This window comes from Xenia sp. Carnegie-2017, unplaced genomic scaffold (genome assembly GCF_021976095.1).
Source record: "Xenia sp. Carnegie-2017 unplaced genomic scaffold, XeniaSp_v1 HiC_scaffold_20, whole genome shotgun sequence".
Taxonomy (NCBI): Eukaryota; Metazoa; Cnidaria; class Anthozoa; order Malacalcyonacea; family Xeniidae; genus Xenia; species Xenia sp. Carnegie-2017.
The window spans coordinates 10,167,054-10,193,382 of NW_025813483.1; the positions used below are offsets into that span (position 1 = coordinate 10,167,054).

General features: G+C 35.6%; 1 protein-coding gene and 1 pseudogene across 1 annotated transcript; both read right to left on the reverse strand.

The window, feature by feature from the left end:
* Nucleotides 1-335: 335 nt before the first annotated feature.
* Nucleotides 336-19,438, reverse strand: LOC124442284 (structural maintenance of chromosomes protein 6-like). Its single transcript, XM_046992782.1, has 29 exons — nucleotides 19,147-19,438; nucleotides 18,944-19,058; nucleotides 18,009-18,114; nucleotides 17,244-17,380; nucleotides 16,505-16,566; nucleotides 15,310-15,390; nucleotides 14,575-14,676; nucleotides 14,192-14,329; nucleotides 13,918-13,998; nucleotides 13,576-13,722; nucleotides 12,019-12,107; nucleotides 10,415-10,579; nucleotides 9,079-9,257; nucleotides 8,332-8,507; nucleotides 8,099-8,125; nucleotides 7,391-7,471; nucleotides 6,897-6,983; nucleotides 6,137-6,246; nucleotides 5,632-5,791; nucleotides 5,248-5,304; nucleotides 5,015-5,065; nucleotides 4,716-4,835; nucleotides 4,135-4,272; nucleotides 3,577-3,692; nucleotides 3,041-3,140; nucleotides 2,560-2,718; nucleotides 1,796-1,948; nucleotides 1,266-1,363; nucleotides 336-711 (listed from the first exon to the last, which is right to left on the reverse strand). The coding sequence occupies exons 1-29, from the start codon at nucleotides 19,333-19,335 to the stop codon at nucleotides 624-626; spliced, it is 3,312 nt and encodes a 1,103-aa protein (XP_046848738.1). The 5' UTR covers nucleotides 19,336-19,438; the 3' UTR covers nucleotides 336-623.
* Nucleotides 19,439-20,271: 833 nt separating this feature from the next.
* LOC124442287 lies at nucleotides 20,272-26,169 on the reverse strand (annotated as a pseudogene).
* Nucleotides 26,170-26,329: the final 160 nt, after the last annotated feature.

Below are 26,329 nucleotides of genomic sequence, written 5' to 3' on the forward strand. Positions count from 1 at the left end.
CTGTTAGCATAAATTTGTAAATGTATGTGGCCTATTTTAGACATACATGATATTTTTCGTGCACAGACTTGTAAATAATGTTTTTCGTGCAAACACATGCAAACCAACGAGAAGTTTGGGAGAACTTGAGAGCAGATCAAAGCAAACCAGAGACCGTTTGAATAAACCATCAACGTAACACAAAAGTTTCGTATGAGACGTTGTAAAAATCATTGAGGTTATAAATAATATTATTTTTGCTATTCGCTAATATTATTTATAATCTCTATGTAAAAATTGCATACCACTTTACTTTGTCGTTTACGACGTGAAACTATACAATATGACAACGTGTGTACACGAAGGCAGACAAAAATTTTTTTTTGGATAAAAAACAAGGTAATTATCCTTAATATTTGCATCTCAAAGCGGAAGCAGAGGATTGGATAGCGAGACTTTTCACCCCCGCCTATTTTACAAAATCAGAATTGTATCCTTCATTTCATTGATTTTTCCGTTCCTCATATAAACAAATGTGATGTTTGCATGAATTTATAGCTTAAATTTATGCTATTCATAAGAACTGAACGATGATACACAGGAATCATTATTTAACAGGGATTGCTATCACACAGCAACTCTTATCACACAGGCCGAAATGGCAATGTCGTTTGTCCTCTGTCAGGGTCTTGTAGTTTGAATATTTTAACACGGTTAGTCTGTCCAACGTTACTGTTAAAATGATAATAAAAATTTTTAAGAACAAGCAATCTCAATTATCTTATTGATATGTAATCTTAAAACAAAAAACTTCACCCAACCGCAGGTAACACATGATAACCCTTTATATGTATATCTATGTTAGTCGTCAAATGTTTTTAGGGAGTCCACTAAAGTGAGCTAGTCACCAAATGATCTCATCATACCTATTAAGCCCAGGTTCTCAATGAAAGAATACATAGGTGCACTTGTCACGTGTTTTGAATAAATGTTACACGAAGTCGATCAACAACCAATCAACAATAGGAACTTAACTTAATCAGCAATTACAACTCATTTGAACGTATCAAAAAATTAAAGTCTGTTCTATTGGAGGGTTTCTTGAACGGTACAATTCAAAGAGCCCCACCTAAAAGCCCGCGTAGACAAAATGCCCGTTAAAAACATGAACCCCAAACAATAGTATCATTACCAAGAACCTATTTGTAAGAAAATACTCATTCAACATAACCACAACAGTACATGAACGAAGGAACTGTGCGATGTCTTAAAAAGGGAATAAATACCTCATGTCTTGAGGAGTGAGCAGGATGAACTGTCTGTGATGCTGTTCCTTAGCTACTTTCATAATAGAATCCATACTAATTCTTCTGTTCACCATGTCCTAGGGAGAAAAATAGGACATTATAGGATTGTAATGAACTTAGAAAAACTAAACAAAAAAGTAATCACATCTAAGTCACAATGAAAAGATTTTCATCACATGACATGGAACAAAAAAGGAATACATGTAGAGAGGGTTCGTTAACTGCATGAGATATGAATTAAAGCATTTTTAAGAAGATATTGTGAAAAACATTAGGACGAGAATGAATTTGAGTTACATGCCAACATGTTCACAGAAGTTTGACAAAAAAAATTTAAATCAAGGACCATCAAAAGTCTGTCTTTATAAATTCAAGGACATTGTTTCGTTACGAATATTTAGAACTTTGTTAAGTTCAATTTTAAAAGTTCGTAATGAATTTACAAACAAGTCAACTGAAGAAAAAGTTCATTAAACGGAAATTAAATTCCTTGGTAATTTTGAACTTACCATAAAGACATCAAATTCATCAAGACACCTGAACGGTGCTTCCATAGCGTCCCAAAGTGCCATGATGAAAGATACTGTAGCAAAGGATCTTTCTCCACCAGAGAGAGATTTTGTGCTTTTACTATCACCTTTCTTTGCCTGATCAACGTCCACCTACAGGGCGAAAAATCTTTCGTATTGCAATGGATGACTGGAAAACGTTGTTTTCTCTTCATTTCGATAAATAAGAACGACAATATTTGCGAGCTGGTTACGCTACTAAGTACTAGAGTTTTACGCGTATCATACGCAAAATATAGTAAGCAAGCGGCACTGTACTGTACACACAGTATACGTTTCCCCATCAGGGTAAACTTGTACTGTATATGAGCATAAATGTTATTAATTCCAACATTAAATAGTAAGCCCCCCCAATCAAATTGTATGCTCCCCCTAATCAATTTGTAAGCTCCCCCCAATTAATTTGTAAGCCCCCCCCTCCTCAATCAAATTGTAAGACCAACCAAATCAAACTGTAAGCTTCCAATCAAATTGTATCATTCCCAAATACAATAATAGCAAATTCTTAAGCAGATCAACAATTAATCTATCACATTCGATGAGGCTATTTCCCAAATTTATCTAGTTTCAATATTTCCACACACGGCCAAAAGAAAAGAAGAAAGTCGGCTAAAATGCAGGACAGGCTTCATGCAAGGAAAAGGATGTTCATCCAAATGCAGCCAACCAGTTATATAGTCAGTTGAATGTATACATACACCTACCAATAAATGTAACTCTTCTTTTTTGTGTTTCAGTTTCAATTTTCCGGAGTATCCACGTTGTGACAACATCATTTGAAATAGCATATTAGCTCGAAGAGTGATGAATTTTCTATATGAACTGTATGCGCATAATCGATCTTCAAGCATTCTTCCAAGTTTCTAAATAAAGTAATATGAATTGAGATGTATGTGACCATGTTTATAACATTGACATTTTATTGTCAAAATTTGTACTGCCATTTGCATTTACTTGTTTCCCCTTCTCGATCGTAACAAATAATCTCCATACACATATGCAAACATTGGTGTTTCATGGCTCAAAATAACGCATTTTTGATTCATAACGTTTTAACTCTTGTAAATTAAGGGTAAAACGGTGTACTCTATAGTTGATCAAGGGGAAAAGATGTAAACTTTCATTGATAACGGAGATTGCAGAGCCCTGACAATCACATCCCCACTACATCCGTAAACACCTAACCTTACAAAAAGTTGCCATGCTTTTCATTGACGCCTTCACATCATCCAAACGTTGCTTCGCTTCAGAAAACTGTCTAGTGATTACCTCAACTCTGCCACGGCTACAAAAGAATAGAAGTAGAAAGACAAGTCTTTTGGGGGTAGATGAGAATCGCCAAAATATTTCAGTCAAAGTGACTTTCCCATGCTTAACTTAGGATTTATTACCAAACTGATGTTACGTAAGTAATGTTGTGCTACTAAACTTCATGTTAACAAAAGTAAAGTTTCCCATAAAGTCATAACCTTTTGACTTCTACGTGATTCAACGCATTCAATTACTGTAATTTTCCGAAATACCTAAGCGAGCGCGCATGCTCAAGATCAACAAATCCACATTCGGAATTAATACATGTTTCGATAAACCAGAATAAGCATACCCGGCTGAAGAGCACTTACTTAATACTTGGTGGCAAGGAACCTCGTATAATATAGAGCTATCCCTGTGATACATCGTACAGCATGCTGACGTAATGACATTTTGATGGATGATTTTACCTTTGTTGTTCTGCTCTCAATCTCCTCTCAGCTTGTGAGATTTCACTCTCCAGACTCTTCACTGTTCTCTTGGTCTCAACACGTTCACAATATTCAGTAGCCATGCTTGCAGTTTTCTATAATAAATACATTTTATAAATAGGGAATCACCTTCCTTTGCTTTCATTAGTGACTATTCAGTGCCTCATGCTGGAACTTTGAGCGAGGACCTAAGAGCGATAATTTCTGTCTCCTGTGTGTTTTCTGCAAGCAATCTTCCTTTGATATTCTTACACGCTTATCAGGTCATGTTTCACACGCATATCATGTCAAGACATTCTTACACGCTTATTGGGTTTACATGTTGTTGATGAAAAGCGACTTGGACTTTTGAGGATGTACTCAATCATTCGAGACTGTCGATCTCCAAAAAACGATAATAATGGAAATTTTTGAAGTTTTCTTTATAAAAAATAATGCGTTATAGAGCTTTCTTACTGGTGTCTAAAAGCCAAGGACTTAGGAAAGAATAAGCTGGGAACTGGCTTCGAAGGAAATAAGATACAAAAGGCATCATACCTGAGCATCTTCAGTTATACGGGCCAACTCGCCCTCGAGATGACCAATCTTCATTTGTAATTCATTCCTCTTGCCTTCGTAATGTTTGCGGTGGCTTTTGACTGTCGCTAACTCGCTTTCAATTGTATTCAAACGCAACTATAGGCGAAGAACGAGCGAGCTTTTATAGATATAAAGTGACAATGTGCATGGCCTTAACCCAACAGTATCGTAACATGTTTGCAGATATCGATTGCCCAGGTCACTCCTATAAAGGAGTGTCAAGTCTGACATGACTCTAAAAACGACTATCGCTAAAAATGTCGGAACATCAGTCAACACAAACACTCCACGTCATGACTGCACATACTCGGACTATAAACATCTACAAACATGTTAATATAAGAAGCTAGTTTGTTTCAGTCAGGATTGTGATGGAAAAATTAAAAATCGTCAAATGTTTGGATTGTTGGAAAAAGGTTTAAGATAAAACTTAAGCTTAAAATTATATTATATTACAATCAGGATACGAATTTGTGATTTTAAGATTAGGATTACCTTTGCTTACAATTAGGATAACAGAAATACAAAGATATGCATACCGTAAGTGGCTCGGCTTTTCCTATCACTTCTTGTATCTTTAATTTGTGTTCATTTGACTCGTTTGTTTTTTCCTCTAAAGTTTTCTTGACTTTCAAATATTCTTTCGATTTTGCGTCACTCTGTAAAATTATATATTTCCAGCATTGGGGAGATTGAATTTCATAAACTTTCCAGATAAAGCGCCCAAAATGCAAGTATGTCGCTAACGGATTTTTCTACTTTCCAAACTACTATGATATGGAGACTCGGAACTGTCCATTCAACAAAACAATACATTGCAATTGTCTTTGCTTTATACCTGTGAGGTTAGTTTGTCAATTCTCTGAATTAAGGTGTTTACATCTTCTTGCTTAAAGAACAAATAATGTGATGAATGAATAGATCGACAGAAAACATGCATACATGCATGTCAAGCTCTTCAATACCACTTAATGTGTATCAAACTGGAATGAAAGCGTTACTTTAGTAAGAACTTTGCAACTACAGCAGCAACTCTGTGTTTATCATATTATTGTAACGTAAATATCTTACCAAAACAGTGACATCTGGAAGAGCTTCTTCCTCGAACTGTTCGAGTTCAGTTACTTCCTACCGTAGAAAAAACCCAACATTTCCTACATGAACTTCAAGATACTCTAAACAAACTACATGTCTGTCCATCAAACTGTATAATATGGTAAGATGCAATAGTAATTTTTATAGTGTATACACTATCTTTCAATCTTTGCAGTCATTCAAATGTTCAAGGCCTAAGCACATTAAGACATTATAACAAAGGGATAATTCTATACCATGGTTCCTGCAAAATAATCTCACCGTACGTGCAAGAATAACCTTACAGTATATCTACAAGGACAACCTTACAATGTCCTCAAGTAGAATTTTACTCTACTTGCAAGAGTGATCTAATAGTACCTGCAATATCTTATTGTGTATTTCCTGATCTTTCAAACTCTTCATTTTACTTTTCTTCAACTCAGCTTGAAATTCCCTCAATTGCCTATTGTAATGATCAAGATCACCTCGTAGCAGGTTGTACTTATCACTTTCTTCTGACAGCTGTTGCTCCACTCGACTGAAATGTTGATAAATCTCAAAAATTCAACTGAACAACGCAGCAAAACAAATTGAATAACACAGTTTTCCTCAAGGAATAGTCTTTCACTGAAGTGAGCGTTTGAGGAGCTAAACAGAACTACACCACGAAAAAATAAGGAAGTCGGGATTTTAAATCCTGCACAGCATTTTTTAGTCGACGTACTAGCCATTTCTTTCTATAATTCATTTCAGTGATGATTTTCTCAGTAAATATAAAAGTATGACTAACTTTGACTACACAAGATGGCACATATGATTACTAACAGTAGATTAAGTAACGCAACAACACATATAAACAAGACTTACGTAAAGAGCTGCGTACCTTATTTGGTCATCGATATTTCCACGAAGATAGGTACTTCCGTTACCCGTGTAAGCATACGACTTCGCACTCCTTCCGCCAAATATTTGATCTCCATTTCCTGCAAACGCCTAAAAGAAAAGCAGGATAATCATGCAATGCTCCATTTACACAAGAGCAATTTCTTTGAAACTTTGTGCTCGACCATTTTTATTAGCTCGTGGAAACATAAACTACGGAGTCAATTTTGTGTCACTATCTTATTTTTGAAAAAACAGGCGTGCTTCTTGTAAAAAGATCTGTATAGACAAGTCAGAAGTTAAAACAGATTAATTTATTATAATTATTTAGGATAATCGCATCACTTGTGTGTTTTCCGTGGGCTTCAGAAAAGCAACAGATAACTAACTCAGGGAAAGTGACAAAAAGTAAAAATATGTGCAGTTATTTATGTCAAGTGTCCCTCAGCTCGCCTCCAGCGCGACGACGCCAGGAGACGAGTCCCAAAGCCGTCTTCACATACACCACAATCATGCATGAAGTAATCTAATACTGTCATTGGTGACATAGTGTATAACTATGAGCGCAAGGATGGACTCATCATTGGGAGACTAGACCAAATTTGAAAAAATAAGTATTTCTTAACGTTTGTACATTTCTGAAAAGAAACAATTTCATGAGTGAAGCAAAGAAGGTAAAATATACGAGCTCTGTGAACTTTTATACACTGCATAAAATATATTTGGAAAAACAATAAATGAGAAGTGTTTCTAAAAAATACCATTTTAGCTTTTTCAGGAGTACGATTGAACATTACGTCTCTGGCTTCTGCGGGATTCTCGATGAGCAAAACACATTCAGCACTAGTCTTAATATCGAGAATAGATGGATTTTAATTTGTAATAAACAGATGTAACAATTTTAAGGATCAAAACATTTCTTTGATGTAATGTGATGTATAACTTGAACAAATAAAAGCGTTATAAATCATTAATACAAAGGATCGGGTTCAACTCGCATTTACAATCCCTATTATCCTTAGAAAATGTACCATAATCCCGCCAAAACCTCGTTTCAACCCTCGCAAAATTTCACACCTCCATACCATACTGGTGGCTTAAGTTTGTAGCTCCTGGGGGCACTACAAATTTCACTACCCCACCCCACCCTCCTTCCCAGCTGAAATGCATGAAAATCCACATCGTTGGATAGTCAAAAATAAAATATCAAAAACACACTTCATTAGAAAATGTTGAGTGAAGTAATCTACAATACCTGATCAACAATACAATTAAATATGACAGGATCATCAATCTGCAGAACATCCATGACTGTAGGATATGAACATCGCGGTTTCTAAATAGAAGCATTTTCAAATTTCTAATATGATTTCATGTATATTTCACGAGGTGCAAATCAGTTACGATACCATTCAAAGAACGAGATTCTTCCTAAGGTTGTAACGTCATAAAAATGATCTGGGGCCAGTTGCACGAAGCTTGGATAGTTTTATCCATTCGATATGAAAATTTTCGAAATTGTAAAAAAAGTTTTTCGTATATTTCCGGTTACGACAGAGAAATTTTGTAATCTTAGAAGCAATATTTTATTTCAGCAGTAATTGCTCGGTTCAAATCTTATATTTTTCCTTTTCAGAGGCTTTTTAAACGTTTGAAAAACTTTGCTATCCAATGGATAATGCTATCCAGTCTTCGCGCAACTGGCCCCAGCTGTATTATTGGAGGAGGCCCAAACGTATTTTCTGCCATTTGATTATCTATCTCATCTTTCATTAAGCATATGAACAACTGCATAGAAATATAAAATACATTAAAACATACAATAGGTATAAACCATGCGCCCTAAAATATCTTAAAAATATTATATATTATGTCTAAATAATTAAACTAAATATCCAAATATGTAAGGAGATACATTTAGCTCAATTGGAATAAGTAATTTCTACGTTAGAATTCAACTTACATTTCTTGATACATCATAAAAAGCATCCTAAAGTGAAAACAAAACAAATCATCAACAATATAAGTGTAATGCGAAATGAACATAAAGATCTCCAGGATTTTGACGTCTTTCTTTTCAGGAAACTGTAAAAAGTCAAACACTGGGATTTTCTATTAAAACAATTAGACCTTGAAGATGCATTAGTGTTTAATGTATTTGAATGCTGATTGGTGTAAACAAATGTTCTGGCAAACCTGAAACCTGGAGACCACGACCTGAGGCATTCTGTTCGAGTCATATAATGTCTTCATAAGATTTCTTAGCACTGCTGCATCGTGTGTGTCTGTGCAACAAAAGGCGAAAGCCAGACCTTTTAAGCATGTTTCCACTGCAATCGCCCAGTTTTCCTGTTGAAGATTGATACGTGCACCTACATAACATTGCGACAACATACTTGATGCAATTCCTTCCCTTATGAGACACATTTGATGAAAGGAATCTTATAGAGACACCGGACTGAAATAAATATTCAAGGGAATCAATTTTGTATGATATAATTCTATATGATAACACTAAAGTATATGAGAAGTTAAGAACTCGTGTTTCAACATCAGATCACTACACATTAAGACACTAGATTGGAGTAAAAAGGACTCAAATTTCAACAAAAGATCACTCCTAATAAAGACACGACTGGAGTATTAAACGATCACAGTTTCAAATCAGATCATTACTGATGAAACACTAGATTGGTGTATATAAGAACTCGAGTTTCAACATCCCTGATGAGAACTTGAGATTGGAGTACATAAAGACTAATATATTAAAACCAGATCACTCCTGATGAGAACACTAAACTGAGGAATATAAGTACAAAAGTTTCAAGATCACTCCTAATGAAGACATTACACTGAAGTAAATTCGAACTCAAGTCTCAACATCAGAACTCGGGATTAGTGTACTCCAATACATACGACAACAAACAATATCCATGTACATACCAATTGGTCCCCTCGGTGGCTTATGAAAACTTCCTGATTTAACAGCAGTTTCAATCTTGAGTAAAAGTTCTGGTACTCTTCTACCAAAACGTTTTAAGGAATCTTTCCGACCCTCTCGGAGCTCATCAAGTCTTCTTGTTGTTTGATCCACGTTTTTCCTTGCATCGCTCACGTTATTTCTGAAAAATAAGAAAGCACACTTTATATTCGAAAAGACGAAGGCGATATAACAGACATGTGTATATTTAATGCATAATCTAATAACGAGATAAAGACAAACGCAAACAGATGCGAGACAGAAAAGACACCATCTCATGGCGTGTTTAAGAAAACACTGTGTCATCACAAAATGATACTACTGTACATAAGTATTCACACTTCTGTATGTAAGTCCTCGTACTGCTGTAGGTAAGCACACATACTACTGTACATAAGTATTCATACTTCTGTATGTAAGTCCTCGTACTGCTGTAGGTAAGCATACATACTACTGTACATAAGTATTCATAGTTCTGTATGTAAGTCCTCGTACTGCTGTAGGTAAGCACACATACTACTGTACATAAGTATTCATACTTCTGTATTTCTGTATGTAAGTCCTCGTACTGCTGTAGGTAAGCACGCATACTACTGTACATAAGTATTCATACTTCTGTATGTAAGTCCTCGTACTGCTGTAGGTAAGCATACATACTACTGTACATAAGTATTCATACTTCTGTATGTAAGTCCTCGTACTGCTGTAGGTAAGCATACATACTACTGTACATAAGTATTCATACTTCTGAATGCAAGTATTCATGCATTAAATTTAAGGAAATGTGCTATCACCGAGCATTCAACTAAACTTTACGCCAGGTAAGTTCATTTCAATAGTGCTTAGACCACCTTAGCTACGTATACACAGACAACCTTAGCTACACTTATATCCCCTCAGCCATACTTAGACCACCTTAACTATATTCAGACCACCTTAGCTAAGTATACACAGACAACTTAGTTAAACTTATATCACTTCAGCCATACTTAGACCACCTTAACTATATTCAGACCACCTTAGCTACGTATACACAGACAACCTTATCTACACTTATATCACCCCAGCCATACTTACACCACTATATTTACACCACCTTAGCTACGTATACACAGACAACCTTAGCTACACTTATATTACCTCAGCCATACTTAGACCACCTTAGCTCTACTTGATAAGCTAAATAGATGAATTTCAACTGATTTCTGAGAGTTCAATGTCAATAGAGTAACACAATCTGCTACAATAAAATGATAACAAGCCGTTGTTTATCATGTGCGTAAGTCATTTATAAATTACCTTAACAGATACAACTGATCGTTTAAACGTGTCACATTGCCTTCAAGTTGGGTTTTATGATGATTCGTTGTATTTAGTTGAAACTGAGCGGATTGAAGCGCTTCCTTTTTTTCTCGCACAACCCTTTCCCTTTCCAGTCTCTCCGATTCAATGTCCCTCATTGCACTAAAATAGATATGAAGATAAAATGATTATAAGCTTCAACAATTCCAGGCTTATGTGACCAGCAAGATACTCGTACATAAACTACTATTAAAACGACGACCGGTATACAGATAAGTCTTTATTTCAATGCAATGCGTCAAACGTACGGTTCTAAACGACAGAGTATAGATATTAACATAACCGACAAGGAGGCCTAGAGCCGTAATCATCGTTACCTCGTAATTTGGCCACTAAATATAAACATCCATGTACAAAAATACACCACTATACATGAATTGTGCTCAATCTCAAAGGACCCCAAAAACCATGCTTTTATACGGGTCCCTTTTTGTTTTTCATAATAATTAGCATAATAATTAGCATAACCTAAGCTCTATGCATCTCGATCCTACAATGATACTAAATAAAGGATGATGAATGCGCGTAAAAAATTCAAGGATTGGTCACTTTGAAAAAAACAAGACTAGACTTGGACTGATTCCTCCCGTGGAGGCACCTGACAGGAGTAGGCAAGGACTGAAGTAGAAACAGATTAATTTATTATAATTATCTAGGATAACCACATCACTTGTGTGTTTTCCGTGGGTTTTCAAATTTAACAGATATGTAAGTGTAACTAACTCAGGGTAAGTGACAAAAAATAAAAATATATGCAGTTATTTATGTCAAGTATCCCTCAGCTCGCCTCCAGCGCGACGACGCCGGGAGACGAGTCCCAAAGGCGTCTTCACATACACCGAAATCATGCATGACGTAATCTAATACTATCATTGATGATGTAATGTATAACTATGAGCGCAAGGATGGATTCATCATTGGGAGACGAGACCTTGTTTGAAAAAATAAGTAATTCTTAACGTTTGTACATTTCTGAAAAGAAACAATTTAATAAAAAATGAAAACACTAGACTTGAGCATATAAGAACTTAAGTTGTAACATCTGATCACTTCTGATGAAATCACTAGACTGGAGTATATAATATGTCAAGTTTCAACATCAGATCACTCCTGATAAATACAATAGATTGGAGTATGTAAGGCCTTATGTTTTAACATCAGATCATTTAAGATGAAGACACTAGACTGGAGCATATAAGAACTTAAGTTATAACATCCGATCATTTCTGACGAAGAATCGACAACGAAATACGAAAGGTCTCGAGCTTCAAGATAAAATCGCTCATGGCGAAAACACTCGACATCAATGTATAAAGAAGGAGAACATATTGAGGAAAAACAGACAATACAATGAAATATATAAATACACAACTACGTATATCTAAACAAATAGAGATCATAAACTTGTATCCCGTCCAAGATGCCCAATTATTCTTGACAGGTGTCTTAGTCAGCAGCCAATATTGATGGTCATGATGGCAAGGAGAGCCAACAGCACACCAACTTTTAATGAACATACGTAAATATATTTAATTACTTACTTTGATGTGATGTCCGCTATTCGTCGCTCTAATTCATGTTTCTCTTGCTGCGTGTTTTCCAACTCTTTCTCGGACTTCTTCATATCATTCTGAAAATTTATATGTTGAACAATTTTAAAAATATCGTGAATGGTTGCATTAAGAGCAACAGGATTAAAAAGAATTAAACGATGACCCAAAAATTTAAGTTCAGGATCGGATTTTCGATTTACACCGCTCGTGTGATTTGACATCGGCCGTCAATCAAGAGTATGTAGACCTCGCAGTAGGTAGGTTGCACTGTGCCTTTAAGTCTACTTAGTTAATCTGTAGTTTTGGACCCGAATATATGAATGAATGACATTCTTTGAATACCTTCTGCAGAGAAAGACCGTGTTGGCGAAACGTTCACATGATTCTTATTATAAAAATACTGAAAAAATTTGCGTCAGTTGAAAAATAACCATGATTCAATATAAGTAGCAATTGTTGTAACATTAATCAATTTAAATGTTAATTAGAACGTAATACTATAAATAGAGAACAGTTAGAAATTAGTATAAGAACATTTACAGACAGATACAACGTAGACTATTTAATCTCAAATCACACAGCAGCAAATGCAGGATAGTGTGAAATATACATTTACAAATTCATAGTTAAAAATAATAAAATATAGACAAAGTTAAAATGTACTATGATGCATTATATAAAACAAAACATGCTATAGTAAAAGAACAGAAAAACGCCGTGTCTTTATGAATAGTTTTATTAGCAATGATTGCCCGAGTCATATGATTAAGCTATTAAGTTTATTATGAAGGGCAGATTATCCAGTAGGCTAAGTCGAGACCCGTATCGAGAGGCTCTTTGTATATAGACATATTAAGATTTGGACGTTTTGCTATTCCTGGCTAGCTAAATGTGCTTAACTTAGATCATTTATGCTGTTGAAAACCTTACGAGCAATTGGATGCAGAGGAAAAATGGCTTTCCTACTATCTACTGTTCAAATGCGCAATGCTCAGAACTCGTAAAGTATTGACTTTTCCCATTTCCCTGACCATGTCAATTATTTTCTAAATTTCGTTCGAACTTTAAAATGAAATTTTCCCCACTTTTTACCCTAAGGGAGTACAAACAGGAAATGCAAAAGTAAAGGAAAACGGACGTTAGTTGGAGGAATAGATATCGCTTAAAGGCCACAACTTTCTTTTGATTCTCTCTTCTTCACAGTATACTCCCACTTCCTGCAGGTAGTATCCATTCCTTTACCATTTAAGCAAACCCACATGGTTGGCTCTTTTTGGGATGGCACCCTTATACCGGAAATCTTTGCCTTAAAATTCAAGATCAATCCGGAGGTACCAGCCCTTGAAACTACTCGAAGGTAGGGACCACTTCGGTTTTTTTCACCGGAGAGGGCCGAAAAAATGACCAAGTTTAATTAGTAGTCCGCCGCTATTTATTATACGGATTTATTAGAATAGAGACATTGTCGTGGTGACAATGGTTTTAAAAATCGCAATGCATTTGCCATCACATTAAAACAATTTTTTTAAAAACAAATTACTTTACCAGATGAGATCGAGCTTTATGTTTCATTAGCTTCATTTCACCATTTATCGCTTCTTGCTTAATCGTTAGCTCATCACTTAACGTAGATATTTCAGACAGTTCATTTTTAACTTGGCCCCATTCCTCTTCCAATCCTGCTTCTTTTTCCTATAACAATCAGATGTTTCGAGATAATTGAGCTTACACACCTCAAGCTTTCTTCATCACATGTCATCTAAATCACACGTATCCAAATACTATTACGTACATCAATTCGAGTAATTGGAAGAACTCGTCGAAATAAGAGCACTTCACTTTTATATTTCTTTTAAAACTTGTATTCACTTCGAAGATAGTATGTACCTGACATTCTTCAATTTTTTCCTGGTATTTTGGAAGTCTTTCCTTCTCAGATTTTATCTTTCCTGTAATTGGTTTCATTTCCTGAGGAAAGTGAAAAATTACAATCGGTTGGCATTCAATCTTTTACTTATGAAAGGGGGTAAATTTTTTCCAAATTTTTGCTCGTCAACCCAACAATACTCGAAAACTATCAACTGCAGGGCGTTGTCATTTCGTGATAAAGATGTCCTATAAGTTACTTGAGCTAAAATGTACAATAAACACTAATTCAAACCTTTTCTTTTTCCATAACTTGTGCCCAAGCTATTTCCTTCTTCAGATCCTCGATCTTTACCTCGAGGACCTTTAACTGCTCCAGATCACGATATTTTTCTTGGAGTTGTCGAACTTCCTTTTCCATCTCAGGAATTGTCTAGTAGAATGTTTATCTTTCAACTAAAGCGTACACAATCACAAATTTCTCAGGCAATTTGGACAAATTAAAAACAAAGACAATTTTTTAAAAATTTGCTTCCGACTTCCGCTGGGCCTTTCAAATTCACCTTCAACAGAACAAACAATCACACTTTCCACGCAATCTACCCCCAATCCCACGACATCTGAACTCCGCTCCCACGTTAGCCAGCCACACGAGGTCTGCAAGACAAGATCACAAACCTCTTTCTTTTTCTGCAATGTTAAAGACATAATCTTCTGATGTTCTTTAATAACAACGTAATCGTTGCTCATTTGCTCCAGTTGTGTCGCCTTTAGAAAGAACTGTAAAAGGATAAGAAAAACTACATCAATTAGGCATCATCATATGGGTTAGGATGTGAGCCTTGTACGAACACAACAATTGGTGATTTTTTCAGGTTAAGCAAATATAAATGTCTTCGTTCCCTCTTCTAAAACATTTTCTATTTGGGTTATTATCTCTCCGATATCGAGAACAGACTGGGATGCCATTTACTTGATATTCACACTTATCATAAAAGTTAGGAGTGCAAAATAGCTGATTCTCATGATTATTGGAACAATGAAACAAGTGTGAAACAGGTAATTAAACAAGTGTGAAACCGGTTTGATGTATTGAAACTCTGCCTAACGTGAACGAATAAGTTTATTTGCCATCACCTGTAATCACCATTCCCTCCCCGCAATAAATCCTTTGGCAAACTATCAATTTTGAAGATAAATTTTTATACAAAATACAATTTAATAAATTTTTACCAGTGGCGAAACCAGCCAGAACTATTTATTACTCATACAATGGAAATTTTTCAGCAAAATTATAATTTATTTCTTTAGAAAATGAATAACGATCATTGTTTTTCCAGTGAACGATATTAGCGCTGGAGGAGATAAGGAGATAAAAACCTGGCTGGCTTCCCAACTGGTTTTAATACATACTTTGTATTTCTTTTTCGGATCAGATGCGTACAAAAAGTTCCTGCTGGTGTCTTGATTCAAAATTGAAACTGGATTATCGATCTAAGTCAACATTATGAAATATAAATGATAAGAGACATTACATGTTTGTATAAGTAGATCTTCCGGATTAGTGAAGACCTGAGAAGGAATGTTGATTTGACTCTGAAGATGACTACCGCTAAGGTTGTCGAAACGTCAGTCAACAACAACAAAAACAATCCTTCTCAGGACTATACCAGCCTGGACGATCTACATTTACAAACATGTAATGTTGATAACGTTTCGACAACCTTAGCGGTAGTCATCTTTAGAGTCAAGAGTCATCCTCACTGAAGATGACTACCGCTAAGGTTGTCGAAACGTCAGTCAACATCTAAAGTCCTCGGGTCTTTACTAACATGGACGATCTATATCTACGAACATGTAAAGATACTCCCGGGTTCAAACCATTTACTTTATCATGGATAAGAGACATTAATACATGAAACGTAAGTGCTGTTGTGGATCCAGCGTTAGGAAAGATAACTTACAACAGCTCTTACTAAGATGAAGATACATTCAAATACTTTCACAGTTTGAATGGTTCGACTGGTTGAATTATATTCTTTGGAGATTCATCAACATTGGCACTGTTTTAAAGTTGAAATTTGAGTAGCGTATCGATGTTATCGTCATGCTTGATGACTATTATGATATTGCTTTGATTTTGTGTACATTTAGCTTTTATACAACCTGAAATGATTCTTTTTATTCCGAAAAAATGTTGCTCAAACACGAATTTACCAAAATAATACGATAGAAAAGTACATAAGCTAGAATTAATCACTGATATTTATGTATTGATCCGCTAAACAATGAAAGTGCAGGCTTTGCTTGCGGTGTGTGCCCACGGCATTTGTGTCAGCGGGTAACAGTTATTGAATCTTGAGTAACTATCATAAAACTTTACTTTGTTGTTTATGTTTGGTTCATTTTGTTGATCAAAATTTAAAAATTATGTGGTGCTTTTTTTATTGTATTTATCACGATATTCGATATCGTGATAATTTCCTTAAAAATGACCATGAGCTGATTTTTTGATTATCGCCCAACCCTGGAAGCAATACATATCGTTATTACCAAATTTTGAAACAAATTTACTTTGTTGGAGTGAAGTTCTCAAACCAAAACCCACCTGAATGTTAAACTGGTCGAGTATATGACTTAGCTCGTTCTTTTTCTGACAAACGACGTTTCCTATGTACGTAGAAAAGTCATTATGACATTTTTACGTCACGCATGAGAAAGTCATACACGACGAAATATTTTTAAATCAGAAATATGGGAAAATGGTTTGGCCGGTAATCCTCCTTTCGCACCATTGCTTATGAGAAATTACGTCTAAAAAGAGTACACTACAAATCATGTATAATGCATTGGTCTAGAATACTGTAGACAGACATCTGAGCCCTGGAGAAATTCTTTAGTGAGGCAAGCAGCTTTCTTGAAAAGTGGTTTTTCCGCAATGATATACATTTGGAGAATTAATTGTCTAGGTTTGGTTTTTAAAATGTTCCATAGGATTAACTTAATTTTGATCGAGAGTTTCGATTTTTGCTTCCTCTCAAGATGACGTCTTTGCCTCACCTTGACACGGTAGTTAGTCATCTAGGAGATTGGGTTCTAAATCATTGGTAATTGTGACATTTTTACTCACGTAGGCTATATCTTACACAATATATGTATGTCAATATTGTATAGACACATGTCTGACTTTTTGTTCAAATTTATTCCAATACATGATTGAGAGTGTTTTGGAAGTGTGCTAATTAAACATTAGGTTGGCATGGCTCTTGCGCCTGCTCTAGCGAAGGTTGGGGAAGATGTGTACCACTTAGTAAGTTCACACCTGAAATAATTATACCATAGCTCACCTTTAGCATCGCATATTTTATACGATCCAGCACCATCGCTGTTTATTCTCCGTTCGACAATAATGCGGGGCCCATACTCGCTGGGTTTGTACGCATCTCGACCACCATTCTTCAGCTTAATTTTAATCACAGCAGAACTGAAAAAGAAAGACGAGTTGAACGGGAGCCTGTACTTTTCACGAGGCAAAAACAAGGACCTGTTTGCATAAGCCAGGATAACTGGGATCTAGTTGAGCTTAGAAAATTAATTGTATTGGATGCATGACCTCTGGTAGTAATTAGCCTACTATTGGTGTTGTATGACATAACTCTAAAACTATTTAGTAGAATCATTGCCTTCACCATTGATTGTCTTTAGCTTGTTGGCTATACTCGAAGTTTGAGTCAATACACATCATAATTGCACTGCGTACGGCTATCTAGCAGACATATTTAAGTATTTCTTCTATTTTTATCAACTTATTCATCTTTTTTCCCTCGTGGTTTCAACATACATTCCACTGTACATTGAGATCAGTATGACAGGTGCCAGACGAGTGGTAAAGTGGGCTCCTTATAACTACTTCAAAAGAAATCATGTCCACTTGCCAATAGCCATATTTTATAGCCTACCTTCAACACTTAGCCTTATTGTATTCATAAATACATATTGCGTAGCCTTATCCTGCATTCGTTAATGATTACAATCATATCAAAATCATATCATATCTCACTAAATCTAGACTGACAAAGATCATATAAACAGTCCTCAAGATGACATTTCACCTGCATTTATCTTTAATAAAACCTTTCAAAGAATTTCCTCGGTTTGTGCTGGCGGCCTTTCCACCCAATCCAACAACTATGGCTGTCATGATTGCACTCTTACCACCTGAAAAATATGAAACTTTCATCTAAAGTTTAACGAGCATTGCATTTCAAAAGGTACATATGTAACTGCAAAATTAAGGAAATTCTTAAAAATTAAAACAGACTGGGATAAGGTTACCATGGATACAAATGAACTTATCATGGGTCATTGGAACTATAATAGCTCCGAGATGCATTTTATTATAACCTGAAATGTGCCCATGTACAAACATGTGGGTAGAAACATTAAAAAAAAATTTCAAAAATATATTTCAAACTAGTGCACTTCTCAGAAAAAATTCCACACATGGCTATGCAAAGACAAACACCATAAACATTTGTGAAGCAAAACTTTTATCAGAAAAATTTGCTATTTGTAAGGATTTAATACTCCCAACAACTGACAAAGAAAGCTATAAAACATAGAGAAACTAACTAAACAAATATACTTCCATAATATCTATATAACAGCACACTTTCTTCAATTGTCACCAATAAGACAGCTATAATACATAATATACCTCAACCATCCCTACATATCTCCATAATACCTATATCACAATAGGACACTAACCACCATTGCCACCAATAAGACAGTTGACACCCATAATGAACCTTGTTCATTCCTACATGTCTCCATAATACCTTAAGTGCACGGCACCTAATTTCCATTGACTTTGTGACAATTAATAAGACAGTAATGAAATACATAATGTACCACAACTATTCCAATGAAACTCCAAAACAACAATCACTTTCATCACTACTAACAATAAGACAGCTGAAACACATAATAAACCCTTACCAATCCTACATATCCTCATATTAACTATGTTAAATTGCACACTTACTTCCATTACGACCAATTATAAAGTTAACGTTAGAGGACAATGGTACCGTTAGATGAGAATGACACATAAAGTTTTGCAAAACAATTTCTTCAATAATCCCATTTTCAGCCTCAATCTATAAAGCAGTGAAGAAATTGGTAGAATTTTTGGCAAGATGACAATTGAAGCTGGCAGGGTAAATATATTAAAAATAGATAGCTTACATTCTGTTCTGAAATAAAACCTGGGTTCTGTGAACAATTGTCATCACAATCACTGTCGGACGACTGAATACCATCATCGACCTGATTATTTTCAACATGAACATCATTTTCCTCGTCACTTTCAAGAATACGCGAACGCTTTGAACCAAATCTGTCGCTATCTTCGCTCTTACTCTTTCTCTTTGACATTTTTATGAAGCTTCTATGAGAATTTTAGCCAGAAAACTACGAAAATTCCCGAATTGTTGTCGTTTTCAAGACATGTTGAAAATTTTGAATCCTTCGCATGGAGGCGCGCGCATTTCATTGAGCTCCATTTCAATGGCGCATTTATGAAACACGACCAATGAGCGCGCAAAAACGGCAAATTTTCATATACTAGTTTTCAGGCTACCCCATCGCTATACAAAAAAGTGGTACGCAGTGCGTACTAAATTCCACATCTTCAACGTGGAAATGAGTTACAACTTTCATATTGTTGATATGCAATGAAGCCTGATATTAACGTTGGTCGTGGAAATAATAACGCTCAATTTTACTGTCCCTAATGTCGGGGTGAATCATTTTAACTGCATTAGAATTTTTTGACCTAATCAAATTTTGGTTGGACTACATTTCAAATGATTCTGTTCCTCTTAGACCCTAAATAGTAACAAACAATGGTAATTAGTGGGGGAGGGAATTCCTATATGCATGTTTTCCCTGATTACTTTCTTTTGCTGTGACTAGGAGAATATGAATATTTGCCCCGAGAGTTATCGACGTTCCAGAGCCCCAGCTCATCAACAAGCAACTACAGAAATTCTACTGGATAAAAATATACAAGCAAGTTTCACCTTGATCTCTTAGTTCTACTCGTAAGATAGTGCAATGCAAGAGCGATCCAAGCATCAGTATGTTGTATAACACAGCTTGGCGTTGGCAACCACAGTAATCGAGAGAAAATATTTTAAAACTCAAGTCAATAACAGCAAGAATTGATTTCTACGGAACCGAACGAAGAAAAGAATGCTTAAACGAATCCCTCCCACAACTTCCACCTCAAAAAAAGTAATCATCGAGTTGGCTGAGTCACTGCTTCTACTGAAAGCCCTTTAACGTACGGGAAACATGTACCATAAAAAGTATGATTGACAAACTTGCTTTGTAATGACCTTATACTAAAAGAATCCAAACAAATCATAATGAAAGAATCAGTCAGACTTTCGACAAACGAAAAAGTGCTTCACATTTCTTATAGAACTACATGCGGCATAATACTGCGTAAAAAAGATTAAGTTTACAAAATCGTTGGAAGTGATTAATACCCAAGGCAGTTATAGCTGTGTTAAGTATCCTTTCCGAAGTCATATCCTTCTTAACGTCTACTCATATACATATTGCAGGAACACGAATTAAACCTTGCGAAGCTTAAAATTACATAATAAGTATATTTATGGTGTACGTACGAACACCTATTTTTTCGTTTGTGTCTTATTTTGAGTTCAAGCTCCAGTTGTAAGACATGTGGGTGAGTTTGAAATCACCAGTTACAAGCAGTTCGGCAAGATCTTTCTTTTTTTGACACTCGCCCATGTGATCGTAAACCCATAGTACTACCTGAAACAGATGAAAGCAATTGAACATACAAAAAACAATACGACCAGTTGGTGGACAAAAAAGTAGCCCCTATAAAAATGATTTGTCATCGATAAATTGGGGGGGGGGGGAGGGGTCATATTTGTGTTGCATGTTATAATCAAAGGAACTTAACACTGTTCTATGGCGAAATACATTCGTTTTATGTCTACATACTGTTCTATGGCGAAATACACCCAATTATCGATCTTCTTACGCCCATGTATAAGTGGATGTAAATAAAAACTGATTCATTTTAGTCTACACATAAATATTGCAAATGAAAGCTTACAAGAAGCATTTATTGCTAAAATAATAAACAACTATATTTTTGTGGTATTTAGAGTTCTCACAAACAACCAGGTGAAATATTACACGCAACTTTATGTCTGTGCTGCTTACATTGCTATTATAAAATCCAAGGGACTGTCAACAGAACTAAAATGTTTTTTATAAACAGTATCGTGACTGACGTAGGAAAGATACATGCATGAAAACGAATGCATTTCGCCATAGAACGTTCGTTCTTTAAGCGAAATTTCGATTGATAACCTTAACAGAACAGGAGCATGACGTCAACAAGTAGCCTGGTAAATACTATGGCCAAATTAATTGTGAGATTATAGCTGACGATTGTCTACATTACATGCTTGTTTCAATTATTCTTCAACGGTCAGCCTTCGTTTCTACAGAATTTCTCAAAGAATCTATAGCTTAATAAGGAAGGCTACCGCCTTTTGCCCACTCCCCGTAAATTGTAAATACCATTAATCTTTTGGACTTTTATTGCCGCTAGACTCCAAAGCCGGAAGGCCTGGGAACTATATGCCATCTCACGACAAAATATTGACGGGATAAATTTGACAGGTGGCTTGAAATTATCATTTAATCTAAGCCCCCCCCTGTCCCTGATATAAACCTTTTTAATGCCTTTCAGTTCCAAGCAATCTGACAACAACGCTACCTCATTTTTGTCATAGCCGAAATCTTCTTTGTACCATTTGAATATCATGCTTAGCTTGACCTAAATGACAAATCACAGTAAGACAATGTTTTTTTTTGTATATTTGAGGAATGTAGATAATATTGGGGGAATGTAGAACTTTGAAAATTTTGAACAAAACTAAACCTCTCTTTTTTCCGGAATGATTTGACAGCCATCGTCTCCCTCGAGAAACGCTTCTCCTGCCAATTTCATTTCTTCGTAAATGTCCTAAAGATTTACGATAAAAAAAAACAGACTTCCCGTATAATATATACGCAAAGAGTTAAGCGAAATTTCATACTGCAGTCAATGCTTTAGAAAAACAAAGTGCATCAAGCTGTTAGGAAAAACGGTGTAAGAAAAGGAAAAACGCTACGGCTACGCTGAAACGCGTTTTAGTCATTCGTGGTCTTGGAAAATTAACAGGAGTAATTAAAATTTTCGCGCCAGTTCAAATCTCGTCTAACCCCCCAGGTTTTTCGAGTGCGTATAACCATGTCCACACACATACCAAGAGCAACTAATTAAACCAACGTAAATATATAGCAAACAATATATATGACCCATTAAATATAAAGGATACCCCAGTCCCTTAGAAAAACTTAGTAGACTACCTGTGGTGTGTATGTCTTGATGGGAGGGCAGCTTTTCGCACCGCATACCAAAGCGAAATGTATCAACGGCTCGGGCTCCTGTAGAGCGAACGCTAAACGAGGATCCGTTTTCGAGAAAGGCCGGAAGAATGACGCGACCGGCCTGCGATTGGCCCGCAATATTCCACTTTCGATCTCGTGCAGCGAATACTTGTGCCCACCGATAATGTAACTAACAACGTTGAAGAACTAAAAAATGAAATTGGCACACGTTGTTAACATCAAAGAACTTCAAGATGATGCTTTTAATCCTCCTAATGTACGGCAAAAAAAACATTTGGCCCACATTAGATGCGTGACCCATTTGAAAGGAGCCCGCTGTCTATTGTATTATAATCATAATTAGATAGGAACGAGAGACAGCCCCTACACTGTATACAGGCAACAAAAAATTTGTAAGACCGAAGCATCACAGTTATTGCTAATTAGTAATGCCACTCCTTTTGCCTATTTCTCCTAAATCAGTAATCACAATGCATTGAATAGAGAAAAGACAGCATTACCCTATATCTCTGCATTAAGCTGACGGGGGGTCCATTTACGACATTTGCATGAATGACAAGAGCATTGTAAGTGTTGATAAAGAAAGCCAACTTCTCTTCTTTGGTCAATTCTTCAAGTTGAACTCTCTTCAACTCAGCAGTATGATTCACGTACGCTTTGAACTCTGAGCTGTACTTCATAGCCGTGTAATCAACGCCCTGAAGGAAAGCAAAAACTTAATGAATAGTAAACTAAGTCAATAAAAGTATGAGAACTAAGATACTCAAGCCAACCAAGAAGCTGGCGATCGTTAATTTCCTCCAGTCTCTCTTCATCGTCACACTTTCCGATTATCACTTCAAAGATAAAATTTCAAACTATCTTTCTATCTGCAAACACTTCAACTCCTCCTCCGATAAACCTTTCAAATATTCCTGCAATAACGACTATCTGATATTCCATCAGTAACAAATCTACTATTCCTCAAGCAAAAAAATCTTAAAAATTATTTCTCGCACCTTCGGATACTTATCTGCCGTTCTATTCGTTAAGCTACAAGAAAATTTTGCAATGTGTAGCTTATAGGAGACTACCTATCCAATCCCTGTAGCCTTGATGGCGTAACAAAGATGCAAGTTCAAATCTCATCAGATCCATATGTTTCTCATGTGCATATGACAATGTGCGAATTGATTTTAAAACAATTTTTCAGTGAAAATCAATTCAGTACTTACCTTGCCATCTTTCGACAGATATTTTGCATAAAGTTGGAGAATGAATTTTCTCAATGATTCCCCAACTACGGCAGCTAATTTGAAGAAGAAAACTCTTGTTTCAAATTCATATAAATAGTTTCATTTCCAAATTATTCATCGTACAAATAAGGTCTAGTAATAGCATTTTAGTCTTTACCAGGTCTTGGTTCACAATCTGAGGCTGACATCAGCATTAAGGGCATTGCTTTCATCGTCTTCAAGAAATCGATACAGTTTTCATCATCATGAAATTCGGTTAAGTCTTTTTACGTGATGGTAAATGCTTTTCCAACAGATTCTGGGCCATTGCTACACCTCTTGTTCGATCTTTATCAAATTAGACGTCACATAAGTTATTGGCCAAATTGTTTTCAACAAAACCATAATTCATTCAAAGAAATCAAATAAGAGAAACCAGTTTTAATTTATTTTGAATATAGTCACGTCATGCATGAATTAATGACAATATAGTGTCATAAAGTACTCTTTTTAACTTACCAACTTCTTTAGAGCTGACCAACCAATCCACAAGCTCTTTTCCTTTGAAAGTGTTCTTGTACGACCAAAGAAAACTTCCATTACTTTTTACAATCCCACTAGCTTTTATCTGTTTCACCAATTCAGCATACTCATCAAGTTCACAGGTAAATTCTGATACTTCGAAACCTATAATCATATTACAAACAACCTGATAAAGGGTGTAGCCAGCCGGCTTATTTGGTTTATCCCTCACTCCTTGATTCAGGTTTATTCTTGTAAATGGGCATGGCAAGATTTCACACATTTTATTGGCTCTTTCTAGCAATATGAATGTTTTGGATGTGACAAATCTGAAAATCGTTTTAAAGATTGCAAATACCATGGTGAATGTTAAAAGTAATAAGTTAATAGTTCTTAAAAGAACTGTGTTACTTAAAAGAGCTTAAAAGAACTTAATGTTCTGTGCTGTAACCTATATTTTCAAAATGAGTTATTCTATAAGAGCAATGTTTGAAAATTTACTCGACAAGTTGGCGGAGGGGCAACACAAGTGAACCAAATATCATACATAAATTAATTTATAGTACATGGTTTGAATTGAATAAATGATTGCCTCGTGCTGCTATTATTTGTATTCACAGCATAAGACATACCCTCCTTGTCTTCAGGCCCCTCTGGCAAAGGTGGAGCATCATCCAAAGCCTCATTTTCATTCACAAGCTTTATCAGTTTATCAAGGCTTTCTTTTGTCTAATTGGAAGAAATTGTGAAGGAAAGTATAATTTAAATATGAATACCATTCTCCAATGGAAGGGAAAGTCATAATTACAGCTTACCAAGGTATTATTTTAGGCATTATTTTGTTATAGCTAAGACCTTAGACTTGAATTGATTCATTATTCACAGATTGATGCTTTGCGATGACATTAAATGGTCAACATGATAGAACAACTACATACAAATGAGCAACAGAGGTTTTTGCCTAGGGTCTGACTAAAATTGTTCCTTTATGAAGCTGATGGTATTGACCTTTATTTCACATAATAGCTTCTGTACATAACGTAAAATGAAATTAAACTTTCATTTTAATTCATTAGTATATACATTGCTGACTGTGCACATGATCACTTGTGCTTCCTCAATTAGCCTATGTCTATATTTAAGAATGTCGAAGACAAAATAGGTTTCCTTATAACTACTTGTGTGGTGAATGACTGAAAGTACTCAGGTTTAATATATTTGCTATAACCTTTCAAATGACACTTCATGTTAATGCGAAAAACCATCTTAACAAATACTTTGAACAAAAATACATTAAATACTAAAAAAAACTACTTTGGATGCAAAGATGAGTAAGAATTAATTGAATCATTAACTGCAATATGTCTGAGTGTTCACAATCGATTTTGATCGTTGTTGATTCGATTAACAAAACATATTTACCAATGAATCGAAATCAGAAAATCCTCCGACGTGCTCTGCGTTAAAGAATATTTGAGGCACTGTTTTGCGACCAGTTCTCTGCTTCATGTCTTTTCGTCTGGTTTTATAAACATCCAAATTGATTTCAACAAACTCCAAACCGAGCACACGAAGTTTGTTCTTCGCTTGAGTACAAAATGGACAACCAGTAATGGTATAAATAGTTATTCTGCCTTTCATGCTGAGCACTAAAGCAACTTCGACGAGAAACTTTTTCCAGTTGCTTGCCACAAAATTAAAAATGAAGTTACATAATTAATAAAGATTTTCTCGCGTTCGTCATGTTTTACGTATTTAGCATATTCACAGGTGGTCCAAGCCACACCAAGCATACTTTTGTCAACTTTCACCTTTTTCTTCAGGAGATGATATGATTAAACTTTAACTCGTTTCAAAAGCTATCTTTGTTTATTGAAACAAAATAAGCATAACATTGCTCAAATGTTCATTCGACCATTGGCCATATATACAAGGAAACACAATTTACGCATACGATTTATTAAAATAATAATAATTATTATAATGTTGCAGGATGACACTTGAATGTGATTGGCTAATTGTATGGCAGAGAAAATCCTAAATCGGTGTAAAATTGCTAAAACTATAACAGTGGCATGCTGGCAGGAATGGGGAGCCATGTCCCCTGGACCCTCCTTAGGACTACTCATACCTGCAGTGCTTGGTAGCACATTTTCAACCAACTGGTATCTGCATAAAAGTTGTTCCCA

What these genes read in the sequence shown, in the direction of transcription:
- LOC124442284 (XM_046992782.1), bottom strand. Translation starts at nt 19,335, where the DNA reads ATGTCAAAGAGAAAGAGTAAGAGCGAAGATAGCGACAGATTTGGTTCA. An exon ending in GCCACCGAGGGGACCAATTG is followed by an intron (nt 8,508 to 9,078) that starts GTATGTACATGG and finishes AATGTTATGTAG; the next exon opens with GTGCACGTATCAATCTTCAA. An exon ending in TACACAATAAGATATTGCAG is followed by an intron (nt 5,305 to 5,631) that starts GTACTATTAGAT and finishes TTTCTACGGTAG; the next exon opens with GAAGTAACTGAACTCGAACA.